Below are 20,127 nucleotides of genomic sequence, written 5' to 3'. Positions count from 1 at the left end.
AGCACAGGTGAGACACTAAATTCTGCAACACTTTTGCTGCAGGCTCTGTCGACAAGTCTCATTCTTCATGGACAGCTGCCTGCCTATCTATTCATCAATATGGGGAACCTATACACTAAATACTGTCTTTTCTACTGTTCTCATGTTATCACAATGCAACACAGAGCTGTCAAAATAAACACTGCCATGTGAACGGTCAAAGGTCAATGAAGCCCTTTGTGCGTTCAAGAATTCCTCCAAAGCTCCAAAGGCCCTGTCTTTTTATTAATTTGTCTGTGTATACAGTTGAAGTCAGAATTATTAGGCTTTTGTAATTAATTAGAATTATTAAATATTTTCCAAATTATGTTTAACAGAGCAAGGAAACTTTCATAGTATGTCTGATGATATTTTGTCTTCTGGAAAAAGCCTCATTTGTTTTATTTCAGCTAGAATAAAAGAAGTTTTTGTTAATTTTTTTTATTATTTTAAGGTCAAGATTATTAGCCCCTTTTAACAAACTATAGTAAATTAAAGTGTTTTTGAGCTATACAGTAAGGAAATGTATTAAACTTTATATATTCAAATATTTACAACTATCTGTTCAATGAATGGTAGTATAGTATTAACTATAGTGAACTGATAAACTGTAATAAATACTGTAGCATATTTTAGTTTTTACTACAGAAAACTGTGGTGTATTGTACACGTTTACTGTTATTTTAAACTACTTATTTAGAATGAGCTGAGACAACAATTTTGTCACAACTTAATTGTTTTATGTTCAATCCACTTAAATGTACAAATATCTAATAAGTTAACTTAATTCCCCTATGCTGTCCCAACAAAAATCAATTGTATAGAACCTATGATGTTTTTACAGTGTATAACAAACCATACACTGTAAAAATTGCTGGGTTCTACACAATTCCTTCATGTTGTCCCAACACAAATCAATTAAGTCAACTTAATAGTTTTTTTCCTAATTTAAGTAGATTAAACATAAAACTATTAAGCTGTCCCCCAAACAACTAAATAATTGTGTTGATTCAGCTTATTTTATATAAGTAGTTTCAATAAGCAGCAAAAAAAATATTTGTTTGAGTGTACACTTGAAATGGGATGGTATAAGGTTTTGACGATATGATAACCTTGGATAAAAATACCAATATATCACGATATTGTGATTACTGCTCTAGAATAAGTTTTTTTTAAAGGTCTGGGTAAAAATCAAAAACTTTTTCCCCTTTGAAACCAATATATTTTATTTTGAGAAACATCAAATATTTTGACACAGTAAATATGTCAGGTTAAATAATTCAAATGGATCATTGACTTGTGCTGTCTTCATTAGTTTCAGAAACACAGGTTTCTTTACTATTTAAAACGACATAATTGGATATATTTTCTCCTCGAGATACTGTTGTCCTAAAAATGAATAAATAAAAAAATCTCACACATACCTTAGGAACGATATAGCAAAAAATGTTGCCGGTTTTAAAACCTTGACTTTTCCAAACTGCGGTATACCTTGAAAACGGTTATCATTTTCATTATAGTTGAAAACTTTGTTTATAGAGCCATAGTTGATTTATTACCACAGTAAATTACCATGGCAGATTAATTCAAGTCCTTTAGCAAAGTGTGGTTCAAAAACACTACTGTTCACTATGAAATTACCATAGTATTTTTTTCATGTGGGTAAGCCAACAATGCTAAACACAGGAGCTTGTCCAGATTTTATTACTTCCAAAAGTAGTAGAAAACACATTTAATCAAATTTCTTTCATAATGTAAACTAGGATGACTTTGAAAAATCTAGGTTTTCTGTGATATATTTAAAATAGTATCGCCATTAGACTTGACTAGCTCTGTTTGAAAGAATTATGCATTTGCATTATTTTAATAAATAAAGTTGAAGCAAACTGAATCACGGTATCATTATTCGCTGCTCATATGCAAATTGTGCAAGCTTATTTTTATAATCATTCATTTATTTTCCTTTTGCTTAGTTTCTTATTCATCAGGGTTCTCCACAGCAAAATGAACTGCTATTCTGAGATATGTTTTATGCAGCGGATGCCCTTCCAGCCACAACCCAGTACTGGGAAACACCCATACACACTCATTCACACAACGTCCAATTTGTAGTAAATCGAATTCACATATAGCGCATGTCTTTGAACTGTGCGGGAACTTGAAGCAACCAGAGGAAACAAACACCAACACTGGGAGAATATGCAAACTCCGCGCAGAAATGCCAACTGATCCAGCCGGGACTCGAACTAGTGATCTTCTTGCTGTGAGGTGACAGTGCTAACCACTGAGCCACCATGCCGCCTTTATTTTCATAATATTTGATCAAAATATCATTAAAGGCCCCAATATAGACCCACTCACAGACCCTCATAGAGAAATCACAAAATTGGACAAAAGAAATGGATCAAAACAATGAGATGTAAAGGAAATATCTCTCCCTCATCTACTTGTGATCTGACCAACCAAAACACATAAATACCAATTGTAAACAGGGCCAAAGTGCCCTCTTTGACAGGAAACAAAATCATTCTGCGTGGAAGAATCAATTTGAAAATGAGCTCAATTAATCAACTGTGCTCAGGCTTTTGATTAATAAGAGCATGCGCATCCACTTTGTAGACTAGATGGTGTCATGTGTAGCATAATAAGCTTGCTAATGACTGCCTCATATCCTTTTGCCCTTTCAGGAATAAGCATTAGTCCAAACTGACAGTGATATTGTACATACACTGTAGTAGACGTAGCATGCCAAGTATTGACTGAATCTGAGCCATCAGCGACTGTCCCCCAGATCAATGCACACTGCAGCTTTACGCAATGTGTGTGTGTGTGTGTGTGTGTGTGTGTGTGCCTGTTTCTGTGTGCATGCATGGGAAATGAGCACTTCATCTTTTAGGGTGTCCAAATGTGACTTTTCTTGCAAGAAAACCTTATGTGAATAAATACTTTGGTGTTCAAAAATTTAATATTTGATGTACAAATAAGTCTTTTTTGCCCTCTTGAATATCCCTAAATCCTACCTTGGCTCGAATCTGTCCAGAGGTGGACACTTTTCGGATGAGTTTGTGTGAGGTCTCTTCAGGCTCCCCGTCACTGTCTGATGATTCGTCACCCGCCTCAACTTGAGGGTCTGGAGAGGTCAGGGACTCCTGGGGCTCCCGGACATAAAGGACGTTTGGATTGAACTTTGAGGCCATGACTGTGCAGAGGACAGGATTTTCACTGCACTCGTCTCCTCCTTTGAGCAAAATCAGCTCTGAAATGAGAAAAAAAAGAGCATTGCTCAATGGCAGCCAGCAGTATTGATTCCCAAAGTGACTTCTTCTTCTGCTTTCATTTTAAAGCCTTTCATAAAGCGTTCATTGCAAATTCACATCCTCTATTTCGATAGTTAAAGCCAAAAAAGAAGCAAGTGAATAAACCAAAGGATGGTTAAGCGCAACAGGGGATTATTTAATTTATTGCACAATAACATTGTGGGTTATTGGAAAAATGGGGTTATAAAAGCTGAGAAATCTCGTGATCTTTGTGTTTATGATGGTTGTTTTGCTGTAAAGAAAATTTACAGAACCTCACCAAACTTAAATAAAGGTGCACAATAGAATTGTTAATAATTACTTATTAAATTTCTATATTCCGTTGTCTCATCGAATGACAAAAAATGCTTCACATACATTTGTTTTGTTATTTATTTGATGAAAGTTTTCAATTATGAATATGTGACTGTTTTCTGATGGAATGACATTATTAAATTCCTATAAAAATGTGTGTGTTTTATAGGAATATAAACACACATACACACACATACAGGGTGATTAATTTTCAGGTTTATGTCACTCGAGTCACATTGAACACCTATGAAATTGTTTTCTACTGAAAAAATCTTTGTTAAGTACTCTTCACATTGATTATTTACCCAAGGTAATGAGTATTAATTAGTAATTTTATTGTTATTTTTGAACTAGTGAAATTTCTATATAAATCTTCCCATCACATGTTAAAAAAGTGCTTTCAAGCCTACATTGGTTTTGCCATTAGTTCGGCAGGCAAAAGTTTTAAATTCTGAATATTTTATATTTTAGAAATAAGTGTGTGCGTATATATATATATATATATATATATATATATATATATATATATATATATATATATATATATATATATATATATATATATATATATATATATATATATTCTTTCATTTTGTATTCATTTTATTTGACTATTTTTTCAGTTAGTTCAGTAAAGACAAATTAATAATTATTATTAAAATATTAGGTTTACTAATTAGTATTATAAATGTATTAATATCTTTATGGTTATGTATTAGAACTAGCTAAATTTCTGTATTATAGATATTGTACATTTTTCTCATCACATGTTAAAAAGTGTTTTCCAGTCTGGGTATGCCATTAATTCGGCTGGCAAAAGTTTTAAATTATTAATAACTTTAAAAACATATATATGAAGTGTTCTAATGATATGGCATTAGACTAAACGACTTGTTTTTTTAAAAAACGTTTTTTAAAAAACGTATTTTAATGTTGTTAAAAAAATAAAGCCACTATATTAAAGCCTAAAACAACACATAGCCTACTGCTGAATTAAGCGAATAAAAACGTGCTTATCAAACAAAATGTAGCCTATTCGGTTCATTTTATGAATTACTTTTTAAATAACAATAGGTTCAGACAAAATAATGAGCGACACGTCATTGACCCTTATGCAGACTGTGAACCCCATTAGCGGACAGAATCGATACAAACCCATCTAACATAATCCACAGACGGCCGCTGTCAGGCTTGGAGAGATACGTGAACTCGCTGACTGTTGCGCGCGTTCACAGCTGCGCATTCGTTGCGCTTACAACCATTCAATTCGGCGACACTCCGTTATCACATTTCTCGCTGTTCATCTCAGTCAATCGCTTCTTGACCCCCAAATATCCTTTCAATTGTCTCCATGTAACGTACAAAACACGCGTTCAGCATTGTACTTCAGTTCATGACACACACACACACACACACACAATCTCGCGTAAACATGCAATAACTACCTGTTATGATGTCGCGCGACGGTTTGTCTGCGGGTAAAAACGAGCCCGACCCATAAAAGAGATGTTCGAGTTAATTATGACTTTACTAACATTGAAACGCAGGCGTCTTTTGGATTTGAGGAGATTACATTAACAGCGATATCTCTGACTCACCAGCATCAGATGGGATCGCATGTCTTTCCAACCCAAAACAGACGTGCTATAGGCGAAATTTACGTTATACGTGCACAATTTAGCGATCACACGTGAGCAGCGCTCACCGGCTTCGTCTTTATAATAAAATCGTTAACGGTTTGATTCATTTAATGCTCGCGGCGCTCGGCCATCACTTTCTGAATTGACAAATAGACTCAACTGTCACTCTCGCGCACGATTCCGTCTGCGGCGGCGGCTGAAGCGACTCAATGAAAAGGTAGACGTGGATATTTTACCTTAACGGTGCGTTGTCGGCTCCCGCTGACCCTGCTGTGTGTGTGTGTGTATGTGTGTTCTTGTTGCTGTTGGTGGGCTCTCGCGCAGCGCGGTCAGATTCTTGTCAGATCTGCTCCTGTCGCGCACATACGCGCTGTACGCATAGCATCGGATAAGATTTGAATGGAAAGGGAGGGGTGGACGAGCGCGCGAGAGCCTCTGTGTGTCAGCACATCTGGAAGGCTTGACAACACAACCATATCTAAAAAATGTTTGAGAGATTAATGCATCACCTATTACCGTTTTGCTGCAGTTCTAGGCTACGATGCATTCACAGAGTCGCTCAAGAAACTTCACAGTGCTCAAGAGGAAGGAAATCTTCGCAGAAGAAATGTGACTTGTTGATACATGTCGAACTGTTTGAGTGTTCTGACCATTGTGGTGGTCATCATCAGCAATGAGTCATATAATTTAGCACCACTGAAAAAAGGTCTAACGTGCTCCCGCATTTGAAAGCTGGACAAATGGACACTGGAGAGTGTTGTTGTCAGATTGATCAGTGAGAAACAACATATGATGTCATCAGTATCTCACACATTCTGAGCTCACAGGCTTTAGCAGTCTGAAACCTCTTTTAAAAAACTAGATAAATAAATACAATTAAGGAGAGGACAAACAAAAAGGTGGTACACTGTATTTGTTTGAAACGTTTGAGTTATTGCGAGTTAGCAAGGCCTAATATTATTTGTAATATATATATATTTGTTATTTTATTTTATGTACAACAAGCAGCCATGGTACATGTGAGAATAACTATATTAAAACGTGTATTTATTTTTTATTTTAAATATTTATATTATTTTATTATTGCAGTGGTTGCTGGTTCGAGCCTTGCCTGGGCCAGTTGACAATTCTATGTAGAGTTTGCATCTTCTCCCCGTGTTTATGTGGGTTTCCTCCGGGTGCTCCGGTTTCCCCCACAGTCCCCAGACATGCGCTATAGGTGAATTGGGTAAGCTAAAATTGTCCGTAGTGTATGAGTGTGGATGTTTCCCAGTGATGGGTAGCAGCTGGAAGAGCATCCGCTGCGTAAAAAAACATAAGCTGGATAAGTTGGCAGTTCATTCCGCTGTGATTCCCTAAATTAATAAAGGGACTAAGCCGAAAAGAAAATAAATTAATAAATTAATATCATTTAAAAATATTTATATAGAATTTATTTCTATGGGCAAAATATTGTTAAAAACATACTTTTCTGACAATCTGGCTTAGTTTTATTTTATTTATTTTATTTTATTGTTTTACCTATTGAGTCTTTGTACTTTTATGTTTATTACGCCTTTCATATTTTTTTTCTATGTATACCTCTGACATTGTTTCGTATACATCTTTCATGCATTATTAAAAATAATCTGAGCTCACAGGACAAAATGAGCAAGAAGGTGAACATTATCACAAAAATAACAAAACAATAAAACTAAACAAGATTGTTAAAAAATCATGATGATATGAGTAATTTTTTATCCTAGGAATCAATTAAATATAAACATTTTTGGACCCACAGAATCTAAAGTTAATCTGAAATAATAAATTTATGTATATATATATATATATATATATATATATATATATATATATATATATATATATATATATATATATATATATATATATATATATATATATATATATATATTTTAAAAGTCATTCTCACTTCAAACCTATTCGAAAAAAGTACCATGTGTCATGGCTGCAACTAACCCCCTAAAGATGATTCAGCATTTTTTGTGTGCATTTCTCTTTTATTGTAGCATGCCTAAGCAGTGAAACCGTAAGACAAACAGGGCTGTCCCTTCAGAAATGTACCAGATGTATTTGTTGCTGGTTCTGGGCCCACAAAGCCTGCATCCCAAAAGCAGCCATCGACATTTCTCAGAAACCCTCATGAGATATAAACTACGTACACCCTCACACGGACACACACAACAATTTGTTATAATGTTAAGTTTAACGTTACAAGTGAATTGAACCACACACACAGCAAAGCTTAGGCAGCTGACTTGTTGCCTCCTATCAAGCAGTGACCGTGGATAAAGCATTTGTGCATGAAGCCACCTTGCAAGGCTGATTTCAGACAGACTTCGGAGGTAGCATGATGAATTTATTGTGTACAACAAAACAGAGCTTTTTGATAAGGGACTATTTGGTTACTACATAACATTTGTCAAAAATTTACATTTGCACACAAGCGGCACTTCAAATTTCAATAGGTGCCCTATTTTATGCCATTTTGTCGTATAAATAATGTAAGTAGTGCATTCACAATGAAAATTAAAAACGTTATTAAAAGAACAAGTGGACTTTAACGGCCTGGATGATGCACTTATTCAGCCGATAAAAAGAGGTGTGTAGGTTGAATTACTTTATTTATCTATGTGCAAGTACAATTTTCCTACATAAGTGATTATGCCACCTCTTAATGGTTAATATAGCTGTACTCATGAAAGTTGCAATTTGGTCATTTGGATATATAAATATTTGACAAATTTGGCAACCTTTAAATGTTGTCTGGTAAATGGTTTGAATTTCTGTTAAATAAAAATCCATTTGGAATGACACTAAACACATGCACTACACAGTTGAGTGTTTAAGTGCATAGTTTATAGTCTGTCAATTGGGACGAAACTAATGTTTGTCTTTTACAGTAGCTCAACTGTCAGAAGGGCACAGGATTATGGGATATCAAAAACAGCAATGGACAAATCAATAGTGCCTTCAAAGTTAGATCAGAAGTACCTGCCGCAGAGACAGGTAGTAAAGTAGAATCATACCTGGGCCCTCCTACCTTTTTTTATACAGTATAGCCTAATAGGAGTGCATAAGTCCTTAATCAACAGTTAATAATACAATAGCTGATAACAGTTCCTTTATTAAATACTATTTTATGCAATAGAGAAAAAACTTACTTTGTCTTTTTTTAACAGAGATATAGACCAGTCTTACTATTTAATACTATTAAATCAAACAGTTTCGCACATTTACTCCAGAATATTACTCCTGAACAATTCTTTTTTATATATCTTTTAACACATTGTGGGAACAAGAAATATCTCCTGTCCGTTTTTAGCCAATACCACGAAAAAGATAACAGTTTCAACATGAATGGATGGAAAACTTCCATTTTTCACATAAATGGGCTGCACACAATTGAATTATGAAGCACACTTTTTTTTATTTGTGTGCTATATAAAATAATATTATCAGACATATTGTGAAAATGTCCTTTCTCTGTTAAACATCATTCATAATCAAAAAATTCAAAGGGGGTTTAATAATTCAGATTCCAACTGTACATTGACATTTGCACCCTCAGATTCTTTTTTTCACTTCAACAATATCGCAGATACCAGAGTATACTGTACAGGAGTCAGAGTGTGAAATTGAATACCTTTTAAGACCTTTTTAAGATGCTCTCCATACATGTTAAGACCTTATAACCAATTAAGCTTTCAACTGGAAACACTGGCGAGATTTTAACTTATAGTATATTTAATAAATGTTCATGAAATAAACTAATCCAGACGAAAACATAATTAACATAGAGAATAAAAATCTATAAAATCTAGCTAATTCAGCAGCAGGTTGTCAAATCTAGCATGACTTAATTGATTTCACAAAACAACATCCTGATATCCGCAGATTTAATTCAGGCAAACTTTACAACCATACACTGCATATTCAAAAATTATACAAAATTTTATACATTGCAAAATAGCATTTAAGACTTTTTAATACTTTTAAGGGCCTTAAACTTATCTACAGTGATTTATCAACTTTTATTATTGTTTAACACCCCGCGGACACCCTGCATACAATTTTCTGTCATTAAAATAACATTAAAATGGCAACAAACTGAAGTGCACTTCCATGTTAAGTAAATACCTGAGTGTTTGCATTCACCGACTGCTTCAGCCACTATATCCAAACCAGACTCATTCAAATTCATGCATGACATGCCACATGTACATTTCCTATGCTTTAATTGGTCTGAAAGAGAGAGAAACAATTGATGAATTTTTATGTAGTAGCCTAAAGTATCCCAATTAAACTGTTGATTATGTCCCAATATCCAGCAACATTTCACTCATTATTTGTATAGACGAAGTCACGTCTTATATTTCTAATTTCCAATTAAAGGAAGCTTACTATAAAATTGCTCAAGTGTGAGGGACACCCCATCCCACAAACTGACGACTGGCTCATTATTTTGGATGCAGCTTTCTGCTGCCACCCAGCGGTTTACATTAAAACACACTTTTCTGCCTGATTGCAGGGGATCCCAATTAAATAATCATCAAGGTCACGTTATAATTATGTTCAGCTGCGAATAATTAAAACGCCGCATCTAACTCAGTTCGTTTTAGATGCAGAGCAAACAGTTTGAAACAGGATTTTACCCGACCGTCCAGTCAACACCTGCTACAAGATCAAAGAGACGATGTTAAAGAAAGACACAGACCCCGGAGCTCTTGGAGAAAGAGTTTAATGGTCCCCGGTGAGCTGCCGTGACCCTCGGGCTTCGACATCCTCCGCGCACTGCAGAGGAGCAGCCAATCTGCCGCGAGCAAGAGGAGGCGCGCACGGCCATCAGTCAGTCAGATGCACATGGATTACACACATGCAAGTCATACTGTAAGATTTATTTTGCTAGCATTTAAAATAACGAAAAAATTAACACAATTAAATTGAAATATTCAGTAGCGTTGTTTTGTTGCTTATGCAGAATGGACAAGCAGCAGATGGTCTAAGATTCAAAAGAATTGGTTGATGGTTTATCGGTTGCTATGAGAACGCCTTATTGGGTTGAGGAATGGATTTACGAATGTACGGGTAGGTAGGTAGGTAGGTAGGTAGGTAGGTAGATAGATAGATAGATAGATAGATAGATAGATAGATAGATAGATAGATAGATAGATAGATAGATAGATAGATAGATAGATAGATAGATAGATAGACAGACAGGTACATTTATTTCATCAATTCCTTTTCACTGCTGTTTGTCATACTCATTTGCAGCAAACCATGAAACACTGGCAGCCTCTCTTTGATCTTCAGTGAAAGCAGCAGGTTTGTTTGTGCTTATCCCACTATTAGGTTATCCTTGATACAAATGTGATTACACATGCAGCCCACAATTACTGACGCACCACATTTACCATCTGAATTCCCAGAAAAATATCCACCTGAACTGTTCTTTGTGCGAAGTGGGAGTATATAAATATTTAAAAGTGTGTGTGGATTTCGGTCTCAAAGGAACTGAATACTAATCGTGCAAAAGAGCACAACTGGAACAGGATTATAATTTTAACAACAGTGCACTGGGGAAGCGCGCTAGCAGAAACCGCTAATTGGTTCAACAGTTGAGGAATATTATCTAAAGATCAGTGAATCATTTAGAGCGATCCCAATGGACTCCTCGACAGCGAACAACAGCCATTGCCCTTTTGTACTGACTAGAGAACAGCTTTGCGTTTTCTTAAATAAATGTAGGATAAAGATGAGGCCAAGGGTGCTGATTCCAGAGCATCAATACAATTGTAGCTTAAACTGGTTTAGGGAATTATATTGTTAGACATTGTTGTGAAAACTAATGCAATAAAGAACTTCCAAATGGTACAATGACAAAATGCACAGCAGAAATGTTCCTGAATATACTCAAAGCAAACCAAATGATGGTTCAGTAGAATTTGCCATGATTGTAATCTCAATGAGCAGGCAGCCTGGTCAATGGATAATGTAACTTTTTTTTTTCTGGTATTAAACCAAGCAATGAAAACTCTGTTTATGGAACTAAAGATTTTGCAACCCAGGCTCATTATTGATACCCCTATATCAAGGGCGTAAAATTGGCATGGACAGAGGGACATGTCCGCACCAATATCTACCAATTACTGAAATGTTCCTACTAATTATTTTTTCGACATCAAAATAAGTCTGAAAAAGCTCTGTCAACTCTTCTTAACCTACTTGTGCACAGAGAGTTAAAGTCAAGTTTGTTGTGAGATCACCATAATACTTTTATCCAAGGCTGTGCAATTAATCTAAATGAAGTTTGTATTTTTGGGCTCTATGATGATAAAAAACAATAATCGGAAGAAAACAGCTGAATTGCATCACACCCCTCTCTAAACCCCTCTTCTCCACTTTCATACCTCCTCAAGGCCATATTGCAGTAAAATTGATTAAATAGATTTTTGCAGCATGTGGCATGATTTATTAATTGTTATTTCTATTAGTAAGTGTTTATTTTATATTATTAAGTATTCATGTTTTTAAAAGCGCAATATATACGCTCTATAGGAATGCATGTCCTCACCAATGTCGAGCAAATTTACATCTTTGCTCTAAATAAACTTCTGGAGAGCGCGAAATACATCCCAGGAGGATAGTTTTTTTCCACAAATCCACTAGAGGCCGCTGTACACTTTTTCAGATCTCAAATTTCTCTCACGAATGCCATTCTCTCCTGCTGTTCTCACCTAAATCCACCAGAGGATGTTGTCAACTGACTGACTGACCGACCACCCAACCAAGGTTATTAAGGTTATTAATTTTGAAATGGCTAAGTTTTAGTTTAGTTTTTATTAGTTTCAGTATTAGTTTTAGTTTTTTTTTTTTTTTTTTGTAAATTAGAATATTTGTTAGGTGCAAGATTCAAAATCCTTAGAAAAAATATTATATAATAAAAACTCCAACAACTCTAAGGTGCCATATGGGTCAAACACTTGGCAGCCTGAAGCAAATAGATTTACTTCTAAAAGACTTACAGTTATTAAATACATTTACAAAGATGAAAATGATGGACGTTTTTGCTATAATATTAGTTATTTCAGTTAGTTTTGTACGTACACAATACAGTTTCAGGTTTTTTTTTAAATATTTTTTTTTATTTCAGTAAACGAAAATTATTTTTTATTTCTAGTTTTCCTTTGTTTTCATTAACTATTATAACCTTGTACCTAACCCACTCCTAAACCCAACAAAGTGTTTTCAATTGCAGATTGACACACAATTCAAAAGGAAATCCAGAAAAGAAAAGCACTCAAGCCCACCTGACTTTTACTACATTTTCAGATCTTACCATGTTCTCATCCTGTTATTTACTGGTTTATTTTATTTTTTTGCCTTTTGCTTTTGGAACCGTTCTTTACCTGACTCAAACCTCGTTGACGCGGTCAACTCCTCTCTGTTTCTCAAGTCTGCTGACTTATGCAACGAGCCATTGGGCAAACTCTTAACGTCGGAAAAGCTCTCCACACGGAGGTAAGCAGTCAGCTGGTAGCGCAAAAAGAAACAAGCTGTTGCAGGTGTCATACCTCCTCGTAGTGTTCATTTTAAAGACGAAATGCAGCCATACATAGTTTCATAATTCGCACTCTCCAGAAATGTATGCGCGGGTATGTTTTTTTTTTTTTTTTTTACAATAAATCTGTGTAGCTTTTTTTTTTTTAAATACTGCTTTGTAAAATTTCTACATATCTAAAAATCACCCTTTTAGCCCTACTATCAGTTCTTTCTGGATAGCCTTTGCCTCATATGGCCTGCCATGTTCACACAGATTTGCTTTCCTCTCCCATCATCACACTTTCCATAAATACACAAATGCCTGAACCCCTGCTGTCTTCCTCTTAGGGCTAATACGAATTGACACGCTCTCCTCATCAGTCAGAGAGGCTGTGGGTGAGAGCTAAGGAAACGTCTATCCTGAGTTGATGCCAACACTTGTCTTTGACCCCCTTTGGGATTACACTTCACACATGGGCACCCGCTGCTCACGCAACCCTTTATGATCCCCACCGGGCAACGGTTAACCACTGCTGACTAAATCCCCTAGTAAGGAAAGAAGAGATCTTGGGAAAAATGTGAGAGAGAGGTTGGACACAAACAGTAAGAGGAACGTGATAAAAGGTGATCTGTGCCAATAAATATGGTACTGTCATTATTAGATGAAATATTGACCTAGGTAGACCCTGACAACAGCAGCTCCTACTCACACCATTTAAACTTCCACATTAAATGCAGCTTTATTTCATTTTCTAAACCCACTAATGACAGAAAGCCAATGAATTTGCCTGATGGATATGTCTGACATTGAAACATTGGAGGAACTAGTTGAGCAACCTCAACCTCCATCACCCCTGATAGTAATGTCTTTACTTTGTTTGAGACATAATGAGTATTTTGCAGCTTTAAGCACCAGCTGGCTATCGAACAACAGCAACAAAAAGTCTACAGTGCATGCGGGTCTTTAACCCTTCGAAATCATAAGATCACACTGGTGTGATCAGTTTTTACTGGTCCCTGGAGAATACAATCACACTGGTGTGATGGGAATGTTCAGTGTCACATCTTTAACTTCTAAACTCAAATCTACTTCCTGCCCCTCCACACTGAGCCAGTAAAAGAGGCACGCAGCACTTGTCATATGACAAAATACTGTTTTCAAACAAATACCATTTATTTTAGGCTTCAGACATTTACTAACACATTAGTTCTAGCAAAACATAACATTAATGATTTGTAAAAATGCATGTAAATGTGTATGAAAATGGCTGTAATATTAGTTTTACACAATCACACAAACATTTTTAGAATGTTTACTGTTTTTTTTCTCAGTTAAACTGCAACTTATTTTTATGATGTTTAGGAGAAGTTGATGAACTAACTGCTCTGATCCCTCCACTAACATGGCGGCATCAATTACCCAACATAAACCATATAGTGTGATCATTAATATATTGTTTAAACAACAAAGTGAATGTGCTTGTATATATCTGAAAATCAAAGTATCAGATATTTCACAATGTACACAAAATTATTGCTGCTTCAAGTTACTTATTTAAAATGAGCTGAATCAACATTACTTAATTTTTTACACAATAACAGTACTTTAGACAATACTTTCAAAGAAGGGAAACAAGAAACAAAAAACGATATATACATAAATCAGCTGGGAAGTGGGGTCGCATGATAAACTTGACATGCCATGGAAACTTTAAAGTGATGCTTTCTAAATGCATACCTAACAACATTAAGATGTTGACAAGTATGTACGGCGAGCATCCATCAGCCAGAAATTAAGAGGCTGCATAGAAAGAGTGATGACGTATTACTTTATTGGAAAGAAAGGGAATGCAACCATTTTTATATTAATTTTAAAAAGCTTTCAAGCCAAAATCAAGTGAAAGCATTATTCTCTTTTATATAAAATAATTTCCACATTTCATAATGGTGACATAAAAAAAAAAAAAACTCAGGCAGGTTCAGTTGGAGTATTTAGAACCAAGGTTAGAACCAAAGTTGGCCCATGGTAACCTTTTATTTGGCCCACTATTCCATCTGAGAAGAGAATAAAAATGATGGGGAGGGTTGGGGCGAATGCCTTTAGATCATCATTCCTAATTTAATGCAACTATTTTTGTTTGTTTGTTTTATTGGTGAGCTTCAAAAAAGCAAACTGAAATAATGTTTTATTTAAATGTTGTAAATCTATTAGATTTTGTAAAAAGTAAATACTGTCACTTGACAATGTATAAGACATCGGCAAGCAAATCAGGTGTAGCTGGACTGTATTCAGCACTAAACTACTGTGACAAATTAAGGGATTATATAAATTTTAAATTTTTAAGGGATTATAAATAGTTTTAAATGATACTACATTAGATAATATAAAGCTATGTTTTCTATTCATTTTTACATTTTATTTAGTATATTAGGAAATGACTCATGGCAACTTTATGGTAATAAAATTTGGTGAATTTACCTTTGGCCCACCACCCTTAGTCAAGTTTTGAAAGGTTGGGCAGCCCTGAATTAGAACATAGTCCTAAAAAGGTTAACTTTTGCTTTGTGATGAAGTTTAAAACTTTTTTTAATTCCCTTGAAACCATTAATTCTGACTTGCATGATGTTTCACAATTATTTAACCAACAATTACCACAATGATACCAACACTCAAATACATACAATAATAAAATAAACTACATTTATTACATAACCATGTTGCTTCTGGCAAAAAAAAAATAAATTTGTAATGATTCGTGGAACATCCACCACATGACCTTAAATATTGCCCGTAGGCCTTCCATTTCATTTTAATAATTTAAGGGGTGTGTACTGTGTGTATTATTTTATGTGCCATCCTCAACATCTGCTGTTCATAATAAGATGCAATACTTGACAGGTAACCATTCAGTATTGTTGAGCGCATATTAACAATACCTTGCAGATCTTTTTTTTTTTTTTTTTTTTTCTTTGAGTAAAAGAAAAATCAACGAATGGGTTTCCACAACCAAAACAATATTTGATGTGCATTATTGATTACTGCATTTGTATTTTTGGTCAGCCTTTTATCAATAATGTTTCCTGCATATTAATATTGCTACATATTAATATTCATAAACGATGGTCATATCTTTAGTTTTTGACTCATTCAGATCCAATTTAATCCTGAAATGAAATCATAAAAAACTGAAATATGTTTCCAGATCTGATCGTGCAAGCAAGAACAAAAGCACAGTTTCATCTGCATATTTTACCTGTCAGATACCTATTGTGTAAGTCCTGGCCTACTTTTCTCTTTACCCATTCAAACGGCTATTTAAGTCAGAAATAAGTTAAAGTAGGAAACCCTGTCACAACATTTCACATTATCATCGATTTAAAAACGGCCCTTACGAGCTTGCAATTATCTCAAAATACACTGTTAACAATTTTTGTAAATTACACAATATTTAAAAGTAACATGAGCTTCATTATGCTATAGGAGAGCTATTGCATTATGTTACTGTATTTTAAAGTTGCATAGTGAAAATTCCTGTATATTTTACAGTAAATATAAACAATAATGTGAATATATATACAGCAAGATAAATGGTGCTGTAAATGTAAACGGTACAGTATATACAGTATTTTTGCTGTAATTGATTTACAATAAGTTTCTGTAGATTCTACAGAAAATTGTCAACAGCGTATAATTAAAACCAAAGCAGAAACAAGTGCCTGTTTTATAATTTTCATTGATTCGACATATGTTAAAATCTTATTTGTACAGTATCTTTCAACAATCTGTGATGGTCATGTTTAAGAGTGCACATTTTCTTACAAGTAATATTGCATGATTTCAAAATGAGCACAAATTTCCATGTGAGACTGGGTTAGAAAATCTGCTAAACTTCACTACTCACAACTTAAAAAAATAGTATTTTACTAGCATTTATTCCTTGAAACTTACATGAAATGAAATTAAATTCACATCCTTGTTCTCTCCGTACACCTGCCACACACTCTATTCTTTGACACAGGAAATGATTAAGTTTAACACTGTAGATATGGAGGGAAAGTGAAGTTAAAGGCATAGAAAATTGAGAAATTTGGAGGAAAAGGAAAGGTCGAGCTTCTGTCTGACAGACTGTCACCTGAAGATGGCTGCTGAAAAGCTTGACCGCATTAGAAACAGCTGCTATCATACTTTCTACTGATTTCTTTCCACCTTTCATGAATGTGCCATTTCAGATACATTTCCCCATTCTTACTCCATAACTCACCCATAAATCAATATGTAATAAAATTAACTGCTGTCATTCAATCAATAGATCATTACAAACCTATAAACTGTAGAATTTTGCTGTAACTAAGCTAAATTACTGTAGGACACTATCCCCTAAATCACAGGTGTCAAACTCAGTTCCAAAAGGGCCGCAGCTCTGCACAGTTTAGTTCCAACCCTAATTAAACACACCTGATCAAACTAATTGAGTCCTTCAGGCTTGTTTGAAACCTACAGGTAAGTGTGTTGGAGCAGGGTTGGAACTAAACTGTGCAGGGCTTCGGCCCTCCAGGAATTGAGTTTGACACCCCTGCCCTAAATTCTTATATTCTATATTCTATATTCTGCCATCAAAATCTGTCACAGGCTAAAATTAACAATAATACTGTTAATTAATCTGATAAAAATAACAGCACCTTGTGGAGCCCCAAATATAACAGTGATCGAGTTTAGAATGACTATATAGTTACTAGTATGAAAAAGCCATTTTTGCATTGGACATTGGAAATACAAAATGTTTTTAAAAAAATTCTAGTTGTCTTAAATTTAAGATGAATCAAATTAACCTAATGAGTCTATTGAACTTTTATTTTTAAACTGACTTAAAACAGATTGCGCAACTTATGAAATTAAGTTAGAACATGATTAACTTAGTTTAATAAGTTACAATGAACTAAAAGTTTATGCTGCCATGACTAATTGATCATATATTTGTTCACACTGTACTATTATTCTCAGTGTTATTTTATTTCTGTAAATATTTAGTCTTTTTATTTTAATCAAATGTATTTAATGCAATATTTGCTCATTAAAATCTTAATTTTTTATCATATTTTATATTATTTTAAATTTTGTATCATATGTTATAAATAATAAATGTTTTTATAATTTTTTAGATAATTCTATTTTACATAATAGTTTGTAAATTAGATTTAATGTTAAATATGATCCCAATTTGATCAGGAAAAATAACACAAGTGAAGATAACCTTACAGACTAAATCTTGGAACAATTAACTACCACAAACAATTACTTTAGCTTACTTTTGTACATGATAAAATGTATTTTAACTGATATGTCTTTATTTTACTTAGCTGTTGTATTAATATTTTGTATTCATTCATTCTTTTTCTTTTTGGCTTAGTCCTTTTATTAATCTGGGGTCGCCACGGCAGAATGAACCACCAACTTATCCAGCATATGTTTTAAGCAGCAGATGCCCTTCCAGCTGCAACCCATCACTGAAAAACACAGATACACACTCATTCACACACATACACTACAGACAATTTCAGCTTTGCCAATTCATCTGTAGCACATGTCTGTGGATTGTGGGGGAAACCGAAGCACCCGGAGGATACCCATGCGAACATGAAGAGAACATGCAAACTCAACATAGAAATGCCTACTTACCCAGCCGATGCTCAAACCAGCGACCTTATTACTGAGAGGCGATTGTGCTACTCACTGCGCCACCATGACGCCCTCCATCTATGTTGTTTACATTCATTTATAAAAGTACTTTATTTATTATTCTTCAGTCAACTTGCGTAACACTTGGAATTCTTTTCCAATCACAGTTTGAAAGCCACTAGTTCAGAGTACAACCTATACTTCCTCCAAGGGTGATAATAACAGGCTACAATTATTATAGCACTTCAAATAAATCCAGCTGGCAGAGAAACCTTCAACTACTGTATCCTCAAACGATTCTCTTTTTCATTCATAGCCTATGAGTACTGCATACTTTTCTACGTGAACCACAACAAGAACATGTCCATATACTGCTTCTCATGGCTATTTCTTTGCCTATTTTAACTTCAAGCTCGTGTAGCCCGCTCCACCCACTCAAGAGATACACAGCAGTGTCATTAAGACAGGAAGCAGAAAGAAGCCTGAAAGAAGCAGAGTGCTGCATTAAAGAGCCCTCTCTGAAAACAGACTGAAAACAGCTTGAAATTGGAGAGGGCTGCGACTGGGGAAAATCACAGTAAATAAAAAACTTCACACTGAGAATGTTTAAGCTGCTGCTGTCAAACAGACAGTGAATAGAGGCACACTGGCTTGCTCACAGCAGATAAATACATTTGATGAGGCAGTCACATGCGCACACATACTCACGCGCACAATGCTCCAGCATCTGCTGACGAGCGAGTTCCAGCGTTTGGGAAGCGTCAGCAGCTTTCTGCGCGGTCGACGTGAGTTCAGTAATAGTCTTCTCAGCTGAATGGAGGGATTGCAATGCATTTATTTAGTCATCAATACAGCATCTCAGGACAACTTGAGCACCAGATTGGCAAGCACTTCTTTATTAAAATGGTCAAACTGACTGAAAGTGAATATATCTTGGCTGAAGCTGCTTACAATAAGATAAACAGAGCTATGGAATAATCTAGAACAAAATATGGGGTGGCTCATTTTGATAGAATTGTGTCTATTCACTGCGAGATTGCATTGACTCACACTTCAAAGAGTTTAAGGAGTATCAGGTTATATTATAATGCATGTGCTGTTGTAAATTAGTGTTACTAAAGTGCATGCATACTTGTGAGAAAGGTATGAGAGTGTGATGATGTAATAGCTTACCCACAATGCAGTGCGGAGAAGATGAATGGGGGAGCAAGAGTGAAGGTGATTGGTGGGAGCTCCCATCAATGAATAGCCGTTGCAGTTGCAGGGCCAATGCTCAACTAATGTTGAGACTTCTTGCAGTTCAGATCACGGTTACTGTATTCATATATAGTCGGGGGGAAATGCAATGAAAACACAATTGCTTGCAAATACAGTTCAAGGTTTTCAGGGTGTTTTCAGCACACGAACAAAAACTCACCTTCGATGCATTGTTTGCTTGAACCCGAACAGTTCACTGCCATGGATGCTGGAACTGGATGTTATGAAGTACAAGAACAGCCTCGTGTGCCACAGCAGGTACAAATCTGAATGCCAATAAACTAGCAGATGCACAATTTAAAGAAATCAGACTTTCTAAAAATAAACAGCCTTGTAAAGACATCTGTTGTTGGAGTATTTGAAA

At 35.1% G+C, this 20,127-nt stretch overlaps 1 protein-coding gene and 1 long non-coding RNA gene across 10 annotated transcripts in view; one reads left to right on the top strand and one right to left on the bottom strand.

Annotated features, from left to right (window-relative positions):
• The window catches only part of si:dkey-172j4.3, a 174,006-nt gene that overhangs the window by 140,861 nt on the left and 13,018 nt on the right, over window positions 1–20,127 (bottom strand). For 2 of the 8 annotated variants that reach the window (XM_087260997.2, XM_087260996.1), the window contains exons 2-5: window positions 19,924–20,044; window positions 19,680–19,820; window positions 19,215–19,316; window positions 3,039–3,274 (exon numbers count right to left, since the gene is read on the bottom strand). In XM_087260997.2, the coding sequence (XP_087117123.1) occupies window positions 3,039–3,274; window positions 19,215–19,233 (255 nt within the window). In that variant the 5' untranslated portion in view covers window positions 19,234–19,316; window positions 19,680–19,820; window positions 19,924–20,044. Of the gene's footprint in view, window positions 1–3,038; window positions 3,275–4,784; window positions 5,660–5,785; window positions 6,019–19,214; window positions 19,317–19,679; window positions 19,821–19,923; window positions 20,045–20,127 lie in introns of those variants that run through there. The other 6 variants (XR_015495638.1, XM_087260994.1, XR_015495639.1 and 3 more) reach the window with 4 other exon arrangements.
• LOC141375357 (uncharacterized) lies at window positions 9,899–14,299 on the top strand. Of its 2 annotated transcripts, XR_015495693.1 has the most exons (5): window positions 9,899–10,177; window positions 10,269–10,375; window positions 10,562–10,612; window positions 12,744–12,808; window positions 13,178–14,299. It is a non-coding gene; the product is annotated as an uncharacterized LOC141375357 (long non-coding RNA). The 2 variants fall into 2 exon arrangements; XR_015495692.1 differs by lacking the exons at window positions 10,269–10,375; window positions 10,562–10,612 and having other exon boundaries at window positions 9,903–10,177.

Source organism: Danio rerio, chromosome 7 (assembly GCF_052040795.2).
Source record: "Danio rerio strain M-AB ecotype USA chromosome 7, GRCz13ab, whole genome shotgun sequence".
Taxonomy (NCBI): domain Eukaryota; kingdom Metazoa; phylum Chordata; class Actinopteri; order Cypriniformes; family Danionidae; genus Danio; species Danio rerio.
This window is presented reverse-complemented; position numbering and strand designations above follow the sequence as displayed.